This window comes from Dromiciops gliroides, chromosome 3, assembly GCF_019393635.1.
Source record: "Dromiciops gliroides isolate mDroGli1 chromosome 3, mDroGli1.pri, whole genome shotgun sequence".
Lineage (NCBI taxonomy): Eukaryota > Metazoa > Chordata > Mammalia > Microbiotheria > Microbiotheriidae > Dromiciops > Dromiciops gliroides.
The window spans coordinates 580,950,205-580,972,491 of record NC_057863.1 but is presented as its reverse complement, the minus strand read 5'-3'; the positions used below and the strand labels follow the sequence as shown (position 1 = coordinate 580,972,491).

Genomic DNA, 22,287 nt, shown 5'->3' with positions numbered 1-22,287 from the left:
TTTGTCTATCTAATTTTGAAACATTGCAAGATGGTTTTGATTTCATAATACAATGTTAATTCTAGGAGTATTGTGCTCCCATATTCTGAGTTGTTTGTTTTTGTTTTTTTTTTCTCTCAACTGATTATTTGATCAAACTCTTTAAAGCATTTCCCTGGCATATTGGTTGCCATGGCAAGTGTAAATTGATTCTAGAAGTATTATTTTTGATAAGCATATTCAAAAAAAAAAAGAGGGGAACATTTGTAAAAGTTTTCTTTTTTTTAAAAAAAGTTTTCTTTGAGATTCTGTTGTGCTTTAACTTGTATTTAAATATGTTCTGATTTTTCACAAAAGTAATAGTACACTAAGTAAAAAAGGGGTATTATTTGAAATTGTTGCATAATTATATATTCTGAGTCAAGATGTATTCACATTTTTTGCAATCATTTATTATCCTCAATTTTTAAATCCATATGAGACTTGGATTATGGGAACTTATTATTTAAGACATTAATTGCCTTTATTCTGAGTTATCAGATGCCAGTTGGCCAAGATGCCATCCAATCACAAGAGGAATACATGCAAGAGCAGACACTGAACTGTCACATGAGGGGAGACATGCATGAAGTCAAGGTATGGCCAAGGGAACGGCTTTTGACAAATGTTGAGGTTGGATTCTCTTGGTTTAATATTTTATTTTATTTTTCCCCACAATATTGTACAGGTGGCTGGAAGTATTGATCCCACCCATCTCACTTCTACACCTGGCTTCTATGCTCCCTCTTATATGCCTGATGCCATGGACATCTCAATTCCATGCATCTGATTAAGTCTGACTCAGTTTCCTCCAATATGTTCGGTGGCATGGACATATATTCCATCCACCTATTTTAAACCTGGCATACTGCATGGGCAGTATATATTGCTCAAGTGTGGGAATGCTCATATCCCATCATTTCTCTGTTCTTTTATGGTAACCCCCATAATTATCTCAGGTGTCATGATAAATAACAGTGTTGAATTTGGCCTTGACATCTGTTACCAATTATATTAGATTTTTTAATTTCTCATAATGGCATGAGGATAATTAGGCAGATGATGCAAAAAAGTGATGAAACAAAGATAAATTATTTTCAATAATTAATATCGCAGCAATTGTCTTCTCAATTGCCCTCCATAAGGGGGACTATATTAATATTAATTTTAAAGAATGTTTCAATTTTTGTTTTATTGTATGTTTCATGTGTTAACAACTAAGATTCTGTATTCCCTTAGACATGTTTTTGAGAACTTTCATTGTTTGATTTGATTATTGACAAAGCTATTTTAAAGTTGTGTTAAGCTCAATTTTGTAGGAAATTTTCCTGGCTGATTACCAGCATCCACACATCAACCCCTGAAAAGACTTCCATTCCACGACTACACCTAGAGGACATCTGAGAAAAGACTTTCAGAGATTTTAAATGAACAGTTTTGATTTGTTGTTGTTATTGGTTTTTTCTCTTTCTGTTATAATATACACCATCTGTAACATGTATTCTCTGCAGAGGCCCTCCCTTTGCAAGACTAATGTCAAAGCGTCGGTTCATGAGGACAAAAAAAAAAATCGCCCCTCTGGACAAAACTTTCCTCTCTTCCTTTTCTATATTGTTGTTCACATATTATTAGTTAGCAATAGTTATTATATTCTTTTTGACTGTTTCATCAAGGAAACTTACCATTTCTTGAGGAAACAAAGTGGGGAACTGTAACGATTGGAATGACGCCACCTGCTGGAGACCTACTGTAGAAGAGTTCCACCCATGAAGGTCTTTGAGGGCAAGACCAGGAGTCTTTTCTTTGGCGTCAGGAAGTGACACGGGCTAGTAGGAGGAGGAAGGAAGAGACTGGCGCTCCGTCTCGGGCTCTTTCCTCTGGACTCTGGTGGAGAAGGGAGTTAGAAATGTGCTCTCCCTTTAATAGATAGGAATCTAGGCCTTTCTCTCTCTTTACCAAATTCTTATTCTCCTTAATAAATGCTTAAAAGTCTAACTCTTGCTAAAGCTTATAATTTATTGGTGACCACTCATTAGATATTTTAGACAGACTAGCTAGAATTTTAGCCCTTAACACCAGCTTCATGTTATCTGCCAATTTGATAAGCCTACTACCACGTGTACCTTTATCTAAGTCATTAGTAAAAATGTTACAAAGCACAGAACCAAACACAGATCCCTTGGGTACTCCACTCCACTACTAGTATGACCTGATACTGATAAGGTCTGATAGGAGGCAAAGAAAAATCTAGACAATGTGCTTGAGATAGTCAATTATGGAGAAATATGCCATTTAGGGATTTGGCGGGGAGGGTGAAGGGGGGAGCAATATTGGAAGCCGGGTAGAAATCCTTTTTCAGTATTTGCTGCATTTTCCCAGTTCCATGTGTTGGGTGGCCTCTAGCTTAGGTCAACAGACAAAGCTAAGAGTTCTGCCTTCCACCAGACAACAGGAAAATGACACTGCATGTGTACACAAGAAACATAAACGTTGTCATTTTTACAAGTTCTGTCCTCATAGTACTTAAGTACTTTGCTTGTATGCTTGCATAGAATTTTAGGGCTGAAAAAATTCTTAGAGATCATCTAATTCCTACCCCGATTTCTCTTTTTACAGATAAGGAAACTGAAGTACCAAGAAATGAAAATTACAATCATACAGTGATGGATGGAGTCAGGTACGCCTTCTCAATTGGGCACCAGTGTTCTTTCTGCTATACAAGGGAAAATTGTGACAGTGTGATGACCGGATGTGAGAAGTCATTTGAGATGAAAACCATTAATAAAATCAATCAAGACACAGTCATCTTTTAAGAGGAAAGTGTGCATTTTTATTTCAGCCCCAATTCCACATGAGGATCCTGGAGCAAATCAGGAGAGAGATAAGATCCAAAACATCTTGGGAAGATGGCTTAGTGCTAAATACTGATAAGGCAGAGAAACCCAAGCTACCTGGTAGGGGTAGGGGTACCAGCAATTCTCATGAGCCAGCAATCTGCTTTACCTCTAGTGGTAACATACCAGCCTAAAAAGAGACCTCAGCCTAGTGAGATGACAATCTGCAGGAGATATTCAGTCAGGGCAGGGCCCAGGGAAGTCACTAAGCCCTAAATGCCCACTTTCTCTTTCCTGCTCATTCACTGAGTCCAAGATGACTTTTTCACTCCCAAGACACCAGCAGAAAGTATTTTCATTCTGCACTGAAATAGTATTTGATATGCATTGATCATTTCCTTGCACTAAAGTCCAGCAAAGCCTCACCTCTTCAAGCAAATTCACTACATCTATCTGTGCCCAAAGAGACAATGTGGCTTCCAAAGAAGTGCTGGCCTCCTCTTCTGATTCTTCCTTCTCAGGATCCACACATCAGGCACTCATCTCTGTTTTCTAAAGAGCAAACCATAGCTGCTGTGTTCCTCTCCTTTTCCTCATCCTTCAACACCTTCTCCTTCTCTTTCAGTTTTTCTTTATTCAGAGTGAACTGAATGGGGTTAGCTGCTGGTCTTGTCCTCAAATAATACATGCCAGTCTTCAGGCCCTATAGGGAGAAAAATTATAACTATTACTAAGAGTCTGCTCATCAGAATATTTAAAAGACCAAATCTAATATGGCCACCTCACATACTTGGTTCTCAAAATCCCATTTCCATCTACTCATACATAAGAAAGGTGTCCTTGAAAATGTGCTTTACATCTCTAAAATGTACTAGTCAAGCAAGACACTTACACAGATAATTTAACATAATAAGAATAATGCTGATAACGATGATGACTGACATTTATACAGCCTTTTGGAAATTGTATGCATTTCATTTGACCCTCACAGCTACCCTGTGAGGTAGGTGCTACAGGTATTATTATCCCTACTTTAAGAAGAAGGAAGTTGAAAACTCAGGTCATAGGGTTTGTCCATGGGTCACATAGCTATTAAATACATGAAGTGTGATTTGAATCTAAAATTTTCTGACCCCACAACCCAGCACTCTACCCACTAAACCAATGATAAGTGTCAGAAAGATAAAGCAAAAAAGTGGTGTGATGACTTAGGGAAAAGGTACTAATAAAAGCAGGAAACGTTTCTTGGAGCATGATGTGTATTTAATTTGTGGTTTTAAGGATGGTCAAGAATTCACAGACAAAATGGGTAGAAGGACATTACAGATATAGGGAACAGCATGAACAAAAAGGTAGAAAACAGAAGACATATTATATTAGGGGTAATTAGGTTCATAGGAGAAATAAAGAAAGGGAGTATACTACCAGTCAAGGCTGGAAAGGTAGAAGGGGCTTAGAATACCAGGCAAAGTCATTTGAATTTTATTCAGGATACAGTAAAGATCAGTGACTGCAAGAGTCTAGAGGCAGAGAGATACAAGCAGTATCTTTCAGAACCACCAGTACACCAGTTTCACTGAAGCAGAAAGAGAAGAGAAAGAGATAAGAAAAGCAAAAGGGCCCAGAACTTGGAGGGTTTTGAATGCCAAGCTAAAGAGTCTGGAGTTTTTCCTGTACAAGGAAACTATGAAAAGATTTTGAAGCAGAAAAGTGACAGGCACAAAGCAGTAATTTATAATGGTTAGTCTGGTTTTAGTGTGACAAGTGGTACCAATTAGTGCATATTACAAGAGTGAAAGCATAAAGTGATAAAGCCATGGCTAATGCTGTTTTATGTGAAGGGGGGGTGGGGGGGTGGGACTTTTTATGAAAGAAATGATGGACGGTGCCCGGCTAGATGTGGTAGGAGGAAAGAGAGAGAAGAAGCAAGTATTTATTAAGCACCTATTATGTGTCAGGAACTATACTAAGCACTTTACAGATATTATCTAAACTGATCTTTACAACAACACGGGGAGGTATTAACTTTATAGTTGAGGAAACTGAGACAAGTTAAGTCCAGAGTCACACAGCTAGAAAATGTCTAGAGCCAGATTTGAACTTAAGTCTTCCTGACTCCAGGCCCAGTGCTTTATGCCCATTACTGAAGTTGAAGATGAAAATTCTGGAGTCATATACATAGAAGTGACAACTAAAGCTGTGAGAGTAGATGAGTGGAAAGAGGAAAAAAGATTAAGAACTGAAAACTAATGAGTGAGCCTTGAGGCTTCTTTCCAGGAAGAAGAACAGCCAAAGAAGGAAAAAAGAATGATAACCAGGACAAGGTACTGTCAAGAGAGCCAAGAAAGGAAAAAAGTCAGTTTCAGGAACTAAGTAGACAGCGCCAAATGTCAGACAAGTTGAGGACAATGACCACTGGGAAAGCCCACTTTAAAAGCCTTAAATGTCATCATCTATAAAATTAGGGAATTTGGACTACAGACTCTTCAGGGTCCCTTCCAGTTCTAAAATTCCATGATTCTATTATTTGGTATCATTGAAGTGAACAATTTCAAAAGAGTAATGTGAAAAGTCAGAGCAAGAGTTAGAGCAGGTAGTGAAGAAATCAAAGCACTGGCTGTCCCACTATATTCTATTTAACATTTAGCACAATATTCAATACATAAAGACTAGATGCCCCCCAAAATAGTTCTATAAATTCCTACTGTGGGGACCAGTTTTTAATTGGGGAGTGTTAGCTAAGCGGCTCGCCTCAATACTGGGGCAAAGAAGGAGACCGGCAGCCTCCCTCAAAACAGAACAGGATTTATTTTAACAAGAACGAACTTAAAAAAAAAAAAACCCACAAACAGGATCAGTAGGATCAAGGGAAAGGAAATAAAATGGGGAAAGGGAAATTATATAACCTGAAAAACACCACCGCCCAGGAATCAGCTGAGAATACACAGCCCCACTCCTGTCGCCTTCCAGCTTCCAGCTAGAATGGCGACTTCTCCCCATTCCCCAAAACCCCACAGAGCCCCCAACCAATTGGCTGGCTGCTCTGACAGTCACATGACTGCCCTCACTAGGCTTCCAATCATTATAATTTTGCCAGGCCCATGTAGGTGTTGTTGAGTGGTGATGACATGAGGTGCCAGCGCCATGGCAACAGCTACAACCAGTGGGTAGAGCACCATGCGGTTTGCAGAGCTCCAGGCCAGTGTGTGCTGAGGCATAAAAACCTCAAATAACAATTAATTCTTTACACTACATGTATCTACTTTTGTAATTAATCCCTTATTAATCACCCTGTACATTACTCTTCATAAGCATATTATCAGTCATAGAAAACATTTTCTTTAAAATGATATGGGGGGGGGGGCAGCAGCTAGGTGGTGCAGTGGATAAAGCACCAGCCCTGGATTCAGAAGGACCTGAGTTCAAATCCAGCCTCAGACACTTGACACTAGTTGTGTGACCCTGGGCAAGTCATTTAACCTTCACTGCCCTACAAAAAACAAACAAAAAAGAAATAGGTACTATTGAGAGACTGCTGTATATAATGGCAGTTTTATGTAAAATGCAGCTGCCCAAATTTCCTAAAAATCACAAAGTGGTAAAACATATAAAGGTAAAGAAAAGAACTCCATGTTACATAATTTTGCTGACACTAAACCCATAGGGTCTAAAATGCAATGAGTTGACAAGTCTTTATAGCCCCTTCACTAACCTGCTTCCAACCATAGAAGTGCATGCTAGTGAGTTTGCCATAGTTAGGCTCAGCAATGTGGATATTCAAAGACTGACTCTGATCAATGAATGCCCCTCTATCAGCTGCCATCTTGAGAACAATTTTCTGTGAGATTTCCCATACAGTCTTATAGAGCTGCTTCAGGTCTTCAGGAATTTCAGGGATACTCTGAAAGAAGGAAAAGAGCAGATCCATTTTCTCTGAATCTTAAAGAAGACAACATGAATCACAATGATATAAAGGAAAATAAACTAAAAGATTTCAGAACTCTGATCACTGGGGTGATCGATGGTGACTTCAGAGGACTGATGATGAAGCTTACTTTCTACCTTTTAATGTAATAAAGCATACATTTCCACACATGCTCAATGTATAATTTGTTTTGCTCGACTGTATTTATTGGTTACAAGAGAGGTTTAGGGAGGAAGGGGGAAGATAGTCAGCAACAAGTCACTAAGAAGTAAAAATGACATTTATAAAAAGCATAATCAAGCTTTTTTTAAGGATGATGGGTTGGAAAAGGATGGCAGGGGGTTGGAACACTATAAGCAGAGAATACTGGCTGGAACATTAACTCCTAGATTAAATGCCTTGAATGATATGAAACTAATGAATTCTATTGCTTATAAATGAGCAGGCCACCTAATCCCTATCAAATACATCATAGGAATATTGTAGATTTAAAATAAAAGCCCAAAAAAGACAGGTTTCTCTAGGGAAATAAGACATGTCCTAGATTTGCTGATGGCTTAGAGCAAGCAACAACCATACAGAGGCATGGAACCAAATATGGTCCTCTGAGCAGGGAACAAAGGGACAGCAAGGTTAACATCACACACTCTTATTTTGTACCTGGATAGAGCCATTACATGCAATGATCTGGTTTTTCATCTCTTCATTCCATAAGCCTCGCTCTGTCAGATCTTTCAGCAAGTGTGGATTCACAATCTAAGTAGAATGGTAGATAAGATATGAAACAGAGGTATGAGGTTCCTGGATATAGAATACTGTATATACTGTATTGATAGGTTTTGCCGATCTTTTCCTACTCTTACTCTTTTTTCTTTTAAAAATATTATTTATTACATGAGATGACTCTCTAGAAGGGAGCAGAGGGAAGAAGACTAGGAGAAATCCTAATGATGGCAAACCACAAGATATCAATACAATTTTTTTTAAAATAAGAGAAAAAAGAGAGAAATAAGGCAACCATAAAAACAAACACGGGAATACAAATTTACATGGGCAGAGCCCAAAGCAACAAGGCTATTAAACAACTGCTTAAAAGTAGGCTGTGAGGTAAATAGGAATTTAAATAAAGTCCAAAGTTCCCATCTACACCACTTGAGCTATATATATGCTTTCAGAGTCTGAGTATGAGTGAGAAGGTCCAGTGATCATGTTTCAGTCTGGGAACATTTCTACTGATAGAGTCATTAACAAACACAGAGCACACAAAAAAATAAAAAATAAAAAAACAGAGCAAAAGTACAATAATCAAGAAAAAAATTGAAGTAAATCCTCCAAAACTTCAATAAAGAAATCAGATATGGGATTTCATATCCAAATACCATAAAATAATATGTAAGAAATGAAAAGGCCTTTGAAAAGTCATCTTATTTAACCCCTTCATTTTATTCAATTTAATGATAAAGAAAATAAGGTCCAAAAAGAAGTGACTTGTTCAAGGTCACACAACAATGACTCCACAGATTCTTAACCAACATGACTGGAATATAATCTCCTTGCAATTGGTGATTGTTTCATTCTTTGCATGTATATCTCCTTTATAGATATTTTCCAAGTCTAATCTCCATACCTGAAATTCTCCCGAAAGGACTCTACGAGTATAAATGTTGCTGGTATAAGGTTCAATGGACTCATTATTTCCTAAAATCTGAGCAGTAGATGCAGTTGGCATTGGGGCAAGCAGCAAGCTGTTTCTGATGCCATACCTAGGAAAAAAAAAAAAGGCAAAATAATGTGGTATTGGCCCCAGAGCTAAAATCTGCCAAAACTACTGAAATGGAATGCAACTGTAGCAAACAGGTAGGGGGGCATCTTGACTCATTATAGAGACAGACAACAGAGGTATACACCTAAACAAGAGAATAACCATAACATTACAGTGCTGGTGTCTCTGTGTTGGCAGTACCTGACATTCCCTGGCCTGTGTCACCCACATTTGGGGACCCAGAGGACACTGCCTCCATGTTTAATAATGCCTTGCAAGTAATAGGCCCTCAATATATATTTGTCTATTTCATGAGATTCAACCTATTTTGGGGTATAAATATGCACATTTGACAAACCCATACCGTATACCTACAGGTACACATTTCTTAATACTAAGCATCTTTATATCCCACCATTCTCTATATAAGAGAAAATTTGATTCAAAATATGTGTGACTATTTCTCTTCAACTGTTGACTCCTATAAGGACTCCTATAAGGAGTGTAATGGTTACAACTTCTCCAGACCATGAAAACACCAGAGAGGCTAATAGTGGGTAATGTTCAAAGTGAATACTCAATAATAATTTATACATGACAGTACACAAAGGTATTGCAAATAAGGCATCATTTTCAGAAAAATCTCACCAAGTTCTTTCCTTCTCCCCTTGAAAGCATCCCTAGGGACACTTCCTACATGAAGAGGTTCTTTGTTTAGCCAGATTGTGCTGCCCCTTCTTTACCATTCACTGGTACACTGTGTATATGTCATGAAATCATTTGCGCTTTAACAGCCAAGCAGTGTGGTTCCCTGCAAGGAAAACTGACTGCATGCCAAGTCATCACCTCACTAGTAAAGGGGAGATACCACCTACTCTGACAGTGTCACAGGTAAAAACCAAATGTGATAATAGATGTGAAACGACTTTGAAAACTGTCTTTCCCCATTAAGCCTCTAAGTTCCTTAATTAAAAGGAGCATACCACGTTCCCATATCTTCTACCTATGAATTTATATATCATTTACCATACTATGCTGCATCCTGATGATTCTGATCCATGCTATAACACACAGAGGTTTTTGACCCAGATATCACTAACTCTGCAACCTCAAGCAAAACACAAATCTTTATTCCCCGCCTCAGTTTGCTAACTTGTAAAATGGAGACATCATGTATTAGATGGCCTGTTGTAATAAACAAAAGGTTGGACCTGAAGCCAAGAAGATGGTTCAGATTCCACGGACATATTACAATAGGCAAGTTAATCCCTCTCAGCCTCAGTTACATCATATTGAAAACAAGGAAAACATCCATAGCTCTTACCTTTGCCTAATTTGCTAATATAAATAAAAGGCTTTCAAAATGACAAAATACCATATAATGTCAGATACTAATAATTATTATCTCATGAGGTTTTTAATAACAATAGCAATCATTTATATCCACTTTAAGTTTTGCAAGGTACTTTACATACATTAATTCATTTGATGACTTTTCTAAGGACCAAGTAAGATAACAAACCTAAAAGCATTTTTAAAAGATAACGTACGTGTGTGTGTGTGTGTGTGTGTGTGTGTGTGTGTGTGTATTTCCATGCATTCCTGATCATTAGTAAATTCTGCCTCCACCATTACTGATTCTATGCAATTCTTGGCTTTGGTTTTCCAGAGGCCATTCAAAAAGATTTTGTGTATGCCAGCACAGCAATCTATCCCTGCAGTATCAGCCCAACTCCTTTTCCAGTCATAAATATTCAGGAATTTGCTAAGAATCAAACTGTTTCCACTAATCTTACATGTATATACAAAGGATTTGTGATTTTGTCAGTGGTAGACAACTTTCTCCATTAATGCAGATCACAATCTGTCTATGATAGTAGTTAAAACCCAGCCAGGGCACACAAACATTTGCCTAGAGTCACACAGCTAATGTCAAAGATGGATATGAACAAAAACATGACTCCAAACTCAAAACTCTACCTAACAAATTACATTGCTTTTATATTAATACTAATAAAATAAACATCCTACAGCTACTTCTTATTGATACATTAAGGATTTTGGATATAATCTTTAGGCGATACTGACCAAGGTATTTGTCTTCATGTTAATGTTAACAGGCTTCAGGGTATAATGCATTTATAAAACCTAGGTTCCATTCCTTACTCAGGAAATCATCCTGGCCATATAATCCTTAAAAGACTCTTCATCTGCAAAATCTACAAAGACCCAACTTGGTGTGGTTTTTTCCTAGTCAAAACTTACCAAATTCAGCCTACCAAAATCTTCCTTAGCAATTTTTAACTTATTTCTCTGACAACTCATTCAAGCAAAATCCACCTATATTCCCAACACAGCTAAGTTGCAAACAATTTTAGTGGTGAAGCAAATACTCCGCACTTGGTGATATGAGTGAGTAACTAAAAGTAACTACTTTGGGACTAATCTGAGAAGCTAGATCCTTGGAAAAAGAAGACCTGCTAACACCATTTACTCACTTGGCAATCTTCTCCTTGAGAGCCTTCCAGTCCCACAGGTCTGTAGGAGTGACATTCCACATATCATACTGAAGAATCTGAAGAAAAAACAACCCAAATTTTTCACAAACCACCTAAAACTAGTTCAAAATTAAGTTTTTTGTTTTGGTTTGGTTTTTTTGCGGGGCAATGAGGGTTAAGTGACTTGTCCAGGGTTACATAGCTAGTAAGTGTCAAGTGTCTGAGGCCAGATTCAAACTCAGGTCCTCCTGAATCCAAGGCTGGTGCTTTGTCCACTGAGCCACCTAGCTGCCCCCAAAATTAAGTTTAAACAAACAAAAATGTTCCATCACAGTTCTTCTGCACAGGAAAAGAATTTTACAATTGTCCTAGCAAGTCTTCTTCATTGCCAGATATAAATCAGGTCCAAACCGGGAAGGCTAGAAGAAGACTCTACTCTCCCCTCATTTTTACTGATCCTTCTCCACAGAAAACAGAACCAAGGCCAACTGGTTGAAGTTCCAGAAAGGCAGATTGTGATCAATGGATTTTTTTTTTAAAGTCATTTAGAGGGGCAGCTGGGTGGCGCAGTGGATGGAGCACCAGCCCTGGAGTCAGGAATACCTGAGTTCAGATCCGGCCTCAGACACTTAACACTTACTAGCTGTGTGACCCTGGGCAAGTCACTTAACCCCAATTGCCTCACTAAAACTAAAACAAAACAAAAAAAAAGTCATTTAGAGCTGTTAAAGTAGAATGGGGTATCCAGGAAGACAAAATTCTCCAATAATGGAAGACTTCAAGTAAAAGCTGAATCACCACTTATTCAGAATGCTACAGAAGAGATTTACATTTCAGGAAAAGGTTGGATTATATGACTTTTAAATTTCCTTACAGGCCTAAGAATCTACAAACTGAACTATAGTTATTTATGTGGGAAGAAACCACACTTCAGATAATATGGGTAACTGCAATAGTCATTTAAAGCAATAATTTTCACTGTTGGTGAAATGACTATCCCATTCTAAGTACAGAAAGTTTGGACAAATTCTCTTTAGTCTAGAGAACACAAGTGCATGCCAATAAATATGTTTCACCCATTTACTTACTCCTTTGCTGACTGGGGAGCCTTCATATGTTTCATATGGGCCATACTCCTTGGCCAAGTCACAGCTGGCTTCCAAGGCTCCATAATAAATGGTTTCAAAGATCTGTTTATTCAGTAACTGGGCCTCTGGACTCTCAAAAGGATATCTCATCAGGATAAAAGCATCAGCTAGACCTTGCACTCCAATACCAATGGGGCGATGGCGTTTATTTGATAAACTTGCCTTAGCATCAGTTCATATAAAAGGAAGAAAAGGAAAAACATGACTATTCAAATGATAACTCACATTTCCACAGTGCTTTATAACTTATAAAGTTCTTTCCTCACAACCATCTTGTGAGGTAGTGTTTAGTACAAAAATTATTACCTCCATTTCACAAAAGAAGCTGAAGCTCAGAGAAATTAAGCAATTTGCTCACAGTAAGAAAGTTTCAGAGCCAGGAACTCCCATCTCCTAACTCCAAGAACAGTGCTTTCCTACTGCATGCTGCCTGACACACACTACCCCTACATCAAAATCTTTCAGAAACCTAAGTGTATTTAATTAGTTTTCTTCACATTCAAGTCTCAACAAGGTTGTCAGTTATTTCTGGTCTTCACCACTCATATGGTATTGTTGTTTTGCATCAGAAACCAAAAAGATTAATGTCAACCAATAACCTTTCCCAAGCAGTACCCGCTAAAAAAGTAATTTCTAATAGTTACTAACCACAATCTACAGGATCAGTTATTTTTCCAATTAGGCATCAAGTTAATTTCACAATTTAGTAACAGTGAAATAAAGGGTGAAGAGACATTATAAAAGTCAAAGAAAATTGTTTTCTCAAAACAATATTGGATATAAATACTTTTAATAGCAACAAGCCACCAAAATAACAACCAAGAGAATCCTCATGCCTATTTTGGGGGGCAGCCTATATTACAAAAATTAGTTTATCAAATGCACATGAAACAAACTGTGAGGTATCTAATAACTATTCGTTCATGGAAATATAAGTTTCTGTGTCTCTGGACTCTAACATTTACTAGGGTTAAATTTTAAAAAGCTAACTAATCATACCTCTGGAACTGGGTAATAGTTGATGTCAATAATTTTATTTAAGTTGCGAACAATGACTTTGGTAACCTCAGCCAGTTTCTGGAAGTCATACGTGTGATCCAATGTAACAAACATATTCAGGGCCAAAGAAGCCAAATTGCAGACTGCAACCTAAAATACAAAGTGATTACAAGTTAGATACCACTGAAGTTAAATACGCAGCCTCAATTCCTTCAGAACGGTCAATGAAACCATTATGTTCAAATCTCATGATTATAATCTTAGCTTCAACATCTTTCTTTACCATCACACAATATCCCAACTCTTCTCTTATGCCAATTTTCTTCTACCATCTTTATAGTTTTTAGAAATTTAAATCTAGCCTCTCCTCTATTTCTCACTAAGAACAATATCTAGGTACTTTGCAAGTGGACAATTGCTGGAAGAATAAAAAAATATAGGAAGTCAGTGTTAGGAGAGTTAGAAAAACAAACACTAATACACTGCAGGTGGCAAAGTAGGGATCCAACCATTCTGAAAAGCAATTTTTAATTATGCTAACAAAGTGACTGAAATGTCCATCTTCTTTGACTCACACACCCCAAGGTACTCAAAGGTATCCCATATTCAAGGAAATATTCATAGCACCATGGTTAAACACATGGTGCATAAAAGCAATGGGGGTACCACTACACGATAAGGAAAGATGACCACGAAGAATTCAAGAACATAGGAAAACATATGTAATGATGTAGAGTGGAGTCAACAGAACCAGGAAAACAACAAACAATGTAAATGCAGAGCACACACACACACAAAACAATGTTATGCAGTAATAATGACTAAATTTGGCCCTAGAAAAATGCTAAGATGAAATACTGTGGACTATCAGAGCCAGTTATATAATAGTTTTGCTGATCATTTTTCCCTTCCTTTTGATTTTTTCTTAAAAAGGGATGGTAACACTGGACCAGGGAAGGAACAAGGACATATTTGGAAATAAAGATGATATAAAACCAAAAAATAAACAAAAATTTTAGAAGTGGGCATTTACAAACAGCAACTTTCTTTTTTTTTTTTCTTTTTTTTAGTGAGGCAATTGGGGTTAAGTGACTTGCCCACGGTCACACAGCTAGTAAGTGTCAAGTGTCTGAGGCCGGATTTGAACTCAGGTCCTCCTGAATCCAGGGCCGGTGCTTTAACCACTGCGCCATCTAGCTGCCCCAAACAGCAACTTTCTTGCTGGCCTCTTATCTTGAGTTTCTCCTCCCAACAAGTTAACATTCTTCAACAAGAATCAACTTCCACATTGTTTCATATTGATGTCATTCAAATTTAGCATTCCTAAATGGTAAGTTATAGACTTCATCCCCTTCCCTACATCATTAGGCCCCATTTATTCATTCCCCTTCTTCTCCTTACAGTAAAGGTTTCACCAAGTCTAGCTATACTATCTAAAATCTAATGAGTGATCGCCAATAAATTATAAGCTTTAGCAAGAGTATTTAAGTGTTTATTTATTAAAGAGCATTAGGATCAGAGAGAAAGGTAAAAATCTAACTATTTCTAAGAGACCCCATCATCCGACCTGCCATGGCGAGAGGTCAGGAACCAAGAGAGAAACCCTCCGCCAGCATCTGCTTCCTAATTCATGTTCTCCTCCCAGAAATGGGAGGCTCCTCAAGTTGATTGGCTGGTAGTTTTGATAGACAGCACCCACGAGCAAATGTCACTTCCTGACGCCAAGGACCTGACCGCATGGCTTGCCCTCAGCCACCTTCTCCTCATGGCAGAGCTTTTCTACAGTACCTCTCCAGCAGGTGGCATCATTCCAATAGTTACACAAGCAAGATGATTTCGTTATTCCCAGTTCACAACTCACCCCCTCCTATCTCTGAAACTTCATAAGCTTTTCTCCTTCTATGCTAGAAAGGAAATAATCCAGTAAAATGCCTCATTTTACAGAAAAGGAAACTGAAGCCCAAGAATCTCGATCCCTTCCCAAGGTCACATTGCTTTACTTTCCCCAGTTCACTATGTCCAACCCAGATTTGTGCTTTAACTCACAACCCCACTCTTGCCCCACTTCTGCCATGAAGTCTTCCATTACATAAATTATTCTCCCTCATTTGTGTGTAAGCTGAAAGACATCAATGTCTTACACAAGCAATCTTTTCAGTATTGTACACAGAAAAGCTTAAAGATCACTAGGGATCATACCTCCTACATTTTTTTAAACCTTTCTGTGCTTACAACAGTGCTCTGCCACTTATGAAAAAATGCTGAATATTCTTCCCATCCTTCAGGACAAGACCAAAGCTAGCAAGTGATTATCTTTCACTATACACTGGAGGGGTCTGTGCTCTTCTACTCACCTCATCTTTACTAGTGTACTCTACTATCTCTGTGCACAAATTGCTGCACTTGATGGTCCCCAGGTTCTGTTGATTACTCTTCCGATTACAGCTGTCTTTGTAGAGCATGTAAGGGGTCCCTGTCTCCGTCTGAGACTCAATGATGGCATACCAGAGTTGCTGGGCTTTTACAACTTTACGAACACGACCTTGTTTCTCATAACTGAAAGGCAAAGCCAAGGTGTTACCCTGAGTGGTCTAAATTTTTTTTATTAAAGACAATTTGGAAGTTAAAGGAAAGACAGAAAGAATCAATTCTGTTACAGATGTCTACGTGAAGAACTGTAAAGACAAACTACAAGGATAGAAGGAACTAGTTCTCAAACACATAGGGTTTCTGGGTTTCCTCTGTTTCTACTTTATTATGTGATTTTTACTTGCCAATATCCCCTTTCTTAATCTCTTTTTACTACTGTCCCAGCTTATCCTAGGCTTAGCAGGGATACCTCCATTTCCCCCTTCTTTTCATGTTCATGAACTGTAAGTTCATTGATACAGGGACCTTGTGTTGTTAAAACTCCCTCTGCCAATGCGAATTAGCAATTTATCCATCATTTAAAGTCTTTGAGAGTTGCTTAGCACACTGAAAAATTTAAGTGATTTGCCCACTACCACACAGCCAGTATATATCAGAGGCAGAATAAGAACCCAGGTCTTCTTGACTCCAAGAGAACCATTTATTTATATTCCATACTGACTCTTTCCTTCTCTTACCTTAGTATACTCTAAACAGCATTGCATTTCTAAAAATGACCAAGAGAAATTAGGTAAAATATTGGCAATAACAACTAGGCAACACAAAAGGTATCATCACCCCTGAAGCATGAGGTGCCAATTGTGGAGGTCAAGTAAAAAGTGGGATCAGAAGAAAATCCCAGGGAAAAAACCACATCCCTTGCTGTCAATAGATCTGTTTAGTACTGGTCTTATTTTTGTTGGTTGTTCAATTATTTCAGTCCTGTCCGACTCTTCATGACCCCCATTTGGAGTTTTCTTGGCAAAAATACTACAGTGGTCTGCCATTTCCTTATCTAATTCATTTTACAGGTACAGAATTGAGGCAAACAGGGACTTGCCCAGGGTCAAACAGCTAGTAAATGTCTGAGGTCAAATTTGAACTCAGGAAGATGAGTCTTCCTAACTCTAGGCCCAGCACTCTAGCCACTGTTCCATAGCGAAATGACAAATGTGACAAATGACCATTAACAGAGCACAGTGGGCAGCATAAAGAGTTCAATGTATTCAAACTGTCTAATACAGTTAATATAAATTTACTCCTACAATTAATCGACCTTTCAAACATAGGCTTGATCTCTAAGAATTCTCCATTGGGGATACAATAAGATATTTTCCAGAATTCATTACCTGACAGAACAAAATAAAAACAAAACATTTAACAAAAGTTTTGGAGCCACAAAGAATAGGATGGGGTTACCCATGACAAAGTCTGAATGTCCATTTACATCTTGGCCTGGGTAATAAACATTCACCTATATTTTCATTTCTTTTTTTTTGGTATTTTTTTTTTCTGGGGCAATGAGGGTTAAGTGACTTACCCAGGGTCACAGAGCTAGTGTCAAGTGTCTGAGGCCAGACTCGAACTCAGGTCTTCCTGAATGCATAGCCAGTGCTTTATCCACTGCGCCACCTAGCTGCCCCTCACCTATCTTTTCTTTTTTTTTTTAATTAATAAAGTATTTTATTTTTTTTCCGTTACATGTAAAGATAGTTCTCAACTTTTGTTTATACAAGCTTTACAATTTCAGATTTTTCTCCCTCCCTCCCCTCCCCCCTCCCCTAGACAGCAGGTAATCTGATATAGGTTTTATATATATATATATATATATACACATATATATATACATATATATATACACACACACACACACACACACACACACACACACATAATAACATTAAACATATTTCTGCATTAGTCATGTTATAAGAGAAAAAATCAGAGCAATGACGAAAAACCTCAAAATAGAAAAAAACAACAGCATCAAAAACAAAAGAAATAGTATGGTTCATTCAGCATCAATACTCCACAGTTCTTTTTTTTTTTTCCTGGATTTGGAGATCCTCTTCCATCACGAGTTCCCTGGAACTCTTCTGTGCCATTGCATTGGTGAGAAGAATATAGTCCATCACAGTAGATCAACACTCAATGTTGATGATACTGTGTACAATGTTCTTCTGGTTCTGCTCATCTCACTCATCATCAGCTCACGTAAGACCCTCCAGGTTTCTCTGAACTCCTCCTGCTCATCATTTCTTACAGCACAATAGTATTCCATTGTATTCATATACCACAACTTGTCCAGCCATTCCCCAATTGATGGGCACCCCCTCAACTTCCAATTCCTTGCCACCACGTAAAGAACAGCTATAAATATTTTTGTACATGTGGGTCCCTTTCCCCTTTCCATGATTTCTTTGGGAAAAAGTCCCAAAAGTGGTATTGCTGCCTCACCTATCTTTTCAATAAATAGTCTCTACTGTTAAAGTACTGAACCCTATTGCTTGGTTTATCAATGAACATATTGAATATTGAGTCTTGCTGATTGAGGTTTTATTTCTTTTTGATAAATTGATTATCACTTCAAGTATCTGTTATTTTCAAACTAGATAGAGAATTAATGTACAAGGTGATGTGGTTTACTTGCTCAAAGAAGATTATGTAATAATGTTTAATATTATCAGTCATTTACACTCATTTATCATTTATATGTCATTGTGACTATGTATACTCTGGGTGTGGTTTAGAATTATTGTACATATTACAAGTATGTCCTGAATTATGCAGCATAACACACATTTTACCATCATATTGTCTTTGGTGAAATTAATATGAGATTTTTGAGTTATGGAAACTTATAATTTCAGAGTCTAATTGCTCTTACAACGAGCATGAGATGGTTCAACTCCACGATGCAGGCCCTGGAGAAAATATACGTACAACAGGAGGAGAGTCAGGTACACATAAGATGCCCTGATGGAGGCTGAGAAACAGCCAAATACATTCAGGTAGTTTGCTCACAGTGGCTACTATGTAGACCACAATTGCTAGACATAGTGCAGTTTCTTCCTCTCTCCCTCCAAAAATGGCCTGGTGTCATGGAAGCTCCAACACATGCACCTGGCTTAACTTAACTTGCTTTCTTTCTCTTTCACTCAGTCTGATGGCATGGTTAGAATCCATCCACCTGCGGCCTAGAACAATTACTGGATGTCTCGGAACCATAAGATGTGGTATGGTAACCTTTCCATAATATTTTCAGGTGTCATCACAGACACATTACTAAATTTGGCCTTGATACAGACACATGGTGGTAAGAAGTGTTATAGATTGCATAACTGCCTCAACTCTGTATTATATGGGTATAAATCCTCCAAGGGGGGGAATGTAATATGATATATATATATCAAATTTAAGTATGAGTTATATTTTGAAGAACTCTCACTGTTTAATTTGATCATTAACAATGCTATACTAAGGATTAGTGAAAATCCAGCAGTTCAACAGCTAAAGAAGTAAAAGAGTCCAGAGACAACCAGAGTTCAGACCAGAGTCCAGTTTCCCCGATGACATCTTACCACTCTAAGAAGATCTCAAAGACTTTAAATGAACAGTTTTGTTTTGTTGGGGTTTTTTCCCCTTCTGTTATTATATAAACCATTTGTAATATGTATTCTCTGCAGAGACCCTCCCTCTGTAGACAGTGTCAAAGCGCGGGTTCTTGAGGGTCCTGACTGCAAAGCTGTTTCCCATTGAAGCTACGGACCCCAGGTGGTGAGTTAACATATGAGCCCTGCTCTTTTGAATTAGCTGAACTGGAAGCAAGTTTGGGGATTGTATAGACAGGTTAGAGTTAGGGGGATTATCCATATTTCTTTTTCCCTATTCCCTTATCTTTGATTTTATTAATTTCACCTTTGCTGTTTATTTTATTCCCATTAATAAAACCTGATTTGTTTGTGGAAAAGAGGCTGGTAGGCTCCTTTCTTTTTGGCCTGGGAGAAATATCTAAATAGGCAGTTCAGAGGGGAGGGAGCTTTGGGCCTAGAGGTCCCTCATTATTTCTGGGACCCCAACATTATGTTGAGCCACTCAATTAACTCTATCTATATTAAATTTGGCCCCCACAGTACTTATAGTCTAGAAGAGAGATAAGGTAAAAAACAGCAGGAAAAGTTTTACCTCATAGTTATATTAGAGAAATACAAATAAAGCACTACCTTATCATGGCTCTGAAAAAAAAAATCAATGGTAACGGAGCAATTAATTATATGCCATCTCTGACATATTAACAGAAATTTGACTATTCTGGGCCAAAATTATCAATAAATCAATATTTATTAAGTTCCTTATATATACAAGACACTAAGCTACAGGGCAGCTAGGTGGCACAGTGGATAAAGCACCGGCCCTGGATTCAGGAGGACCTGAGTTCAAATCCAGCCACAGACACTTGACACTAGCTGTGTGACCCTGGACAAGTCGCTTAACCCTCATTGCTCCCCCCCCCCCCCAAGGACTATGCTAGAGAAAAAGACATGGTTAAAGAATATTTTATTTTTTTCTTTTTATCATACCTTTCATATAACTTCTCAAATTCTTCTCCCCAAACATCATCCAGACCAGGACATTCATTAGGACACATCAGGGACCAGTCCTACAAAAGAGAAAAAAACCTCCTGTAAGGGAACCTTAGATACCTACTTCATCTTCAAAGTCTTAAATGGATAGGATAGGGACTCCTTTCATTCTCTGTCCTACAAATGGGCTGCAGCAGTAATTTTTTACCACTGACTCAGTCTTTGATATACAGTTCCTTCTTTAAAGTCCTTTTTATTTATCACCTAATTTAAATAAAAGGCTGCTACAACATCTAACTTTGTCCAGTATCCTACGTAGAGCCATATGAAGGTAAGCACTTAATAAGCACTAGATACAACAATAGAAAAGAGAAATTTGCTAAATCACTTCACACTGGACCTCCCCATCTGGTATTGAGTGCTTACCTGATTGTTCTCCACACGTTTCATAAAGAGATCTGGGATCCAAAGAGCGAAGAAAAGATCCCTGGCTCTCTGCTCTTCCTTCCCAGTGTTCTTCTTCAAATCAAGGAATTCAAAGATGTCTAAGTGCCATGGTTCCAAGTAGATGGCAAATGCCCCTGGCCGCTAAAAGGTAAATCACTGCTGTTTAATAAGGCAAGAGCCCCTTACAATTGTAGAGGAATTTTTACTTTCCAAAGCATTTTCACATTCATTGCATCTTATTTGTTCCTCACTCTGATATCATGAGATAGGCAAAGTAGGGACTATTCCCCCAAGGCAATAGTCAAACAGCTAGCTCATCCATGGAGGAGCCAAATCTGAATCACAAATCAGACCAGGCAACCCTATGCTTTGAATTGATACCTTTATATTGACTTGCTCCCTCAACTTCTCTATACCTGTTTCCCCTTCCATAAAATGACAACAATTTTTTTTAATTTTATATAAGATTTGGCACTTAAAAAGACATGGAGATTATCACCTATTATTTTACAAAGCTCTTTGTAAAAATAAACTGACACATAAAGTACTTAACAATAAGAAACTACACACAAGTGAGTCACCTCACAACAAGCAAATGTTGACCATTAATTCTGATTCTCACTCTGAAGAAAGTAGCATACCTTGTTACCCCCCTGATCCACATAGCGAGCTGTATTGTTGTAGACCCTAAGCATTGGAACAAGGCCATTAGAATTGCCATTTGTCTGAAAGAAAAAACAAAAATGCCCAGCTCAATTGTCAATGGGATGGAAGAAAGGGCAAGATGGTCAAACAAAATAAATTACTCCAGCAGCAGCCAAATAAGGGCCCAGTCCTTCGATGGTAATCCATAAAGTATCAACTCCGCCCTACCTCTTAATGGTTCCTTTGAAAACAAGTTGCTCAGCATAAGGAAAAGAAAAGTAGAATATGACTCCATGGACACCTTTTTCATAGTGCAACATTCTGATTTTATATCAAAAGAACCCATAACTCAAATAAGGCTAATGTTAATTCTACATATAAAGCTCTTGATATCAAACTGCCTTAAATAAAAATTTTTACCTATGGTAGAAAAAAATAGCATGATAAAGAAATATATCAAAATATAAGCTACTGCCTTGGGCAAGTCACTTTCTCTCTATGGACTTCAGTTTTCTCATTTGTAAAATTAAGAGGGCAAAATAGACCAAAACTTTATGATTCTATGAATGAACTAGTTCTAAGAGAAGAAGACTAATGAGAGAAACTTAAGTATACTTTGGTTGAATTCAAGGATTAGAGGGAGCCTCACAAATTAACCTGGTCACTCTGCCACAAGACAATAATGAAAAGATGAGTAAATTAACAGCTCAACTCTTACCTAATGTAAAATCATCATGCTATACAGCACCTAACAAAGGACAGGACAATGGATTCCCCAGAATGAGTAAAATAAAACGTACTTCTAGTTTACCTTTGACTCTAAAGGGAGTTAAGAAAAGCATTTCCCACCCCCCACTGCTGTCATTTACAAGAGTCCATCCATGTGTAAAACTTCCTCTTTTCTGGATTGGGAAGAAGTCACGAGCATTTATAATGCCTACCATTTGCCAAGCACATTTTAAAAAAACAATCATTATTTCACTTGATTCTCACAGCAACCCCAGAAGGTAGATACTGTT

The 22,287-nt window shown here is 37.9% G+C and overlaps 1 protein-coding gene across 1 annotated transcript in view; it reads right to left on the bottom strand.

Moving 5' to 3' along the window:
- Positions 1-2,825: 2,825 nt before the first annotated feature.
- RRM1 (ribonucleotide reductase catalytic subunit M1) overlaps positions 2,826-22,287 on the bottom strand; it is a 33,253-nt gene continuing 13,791 nt past the window's right edge. Inside the window, exons 9-19 of the mRNA XM_043997848.1 lie at positions 21,265-21,348; positions 20,603-20,764; positions 20,174-20,253; positions 15,539-15,740; positions 13,185-13,334; positions 12,126-12,347; positions 11,038-11,114; positions 8,405-8,540; positions 7,438-7,533; positions 6,565-6,753; positions 2,826-3,555 (exon numbers count right to left, since the gene is read on the bottom strand). Coding sequence (XP_043853783.1) covers positions 3,370-3,555; positions 6,565-6,753; positions 7,438-7,533; positions 8,405-8,540; positions 11,038-11,114; positions 12,126-12,347; positions 13,185-13,334; positions 15,539-15,740; positions 20,174-20,253; positions 20,603-20,764; positions 21,265-21,348 — 1,584 coding nt within the window. The 3' untranslated portion in view covers positions 2,826-3,369. The remainder of the gene's footprint in view (positions 3,556-6,564; positions 6,754-7,437; positions 7,534-8,404; positions 8,541-11,037; positions 11,115-12,125; positions 12,348-13,184; positions 13,335-15,538; positions 15,741-20,173; positions 20,254-20,602; positions 20,765-21,264; positions 21,349-22,287) is intronic.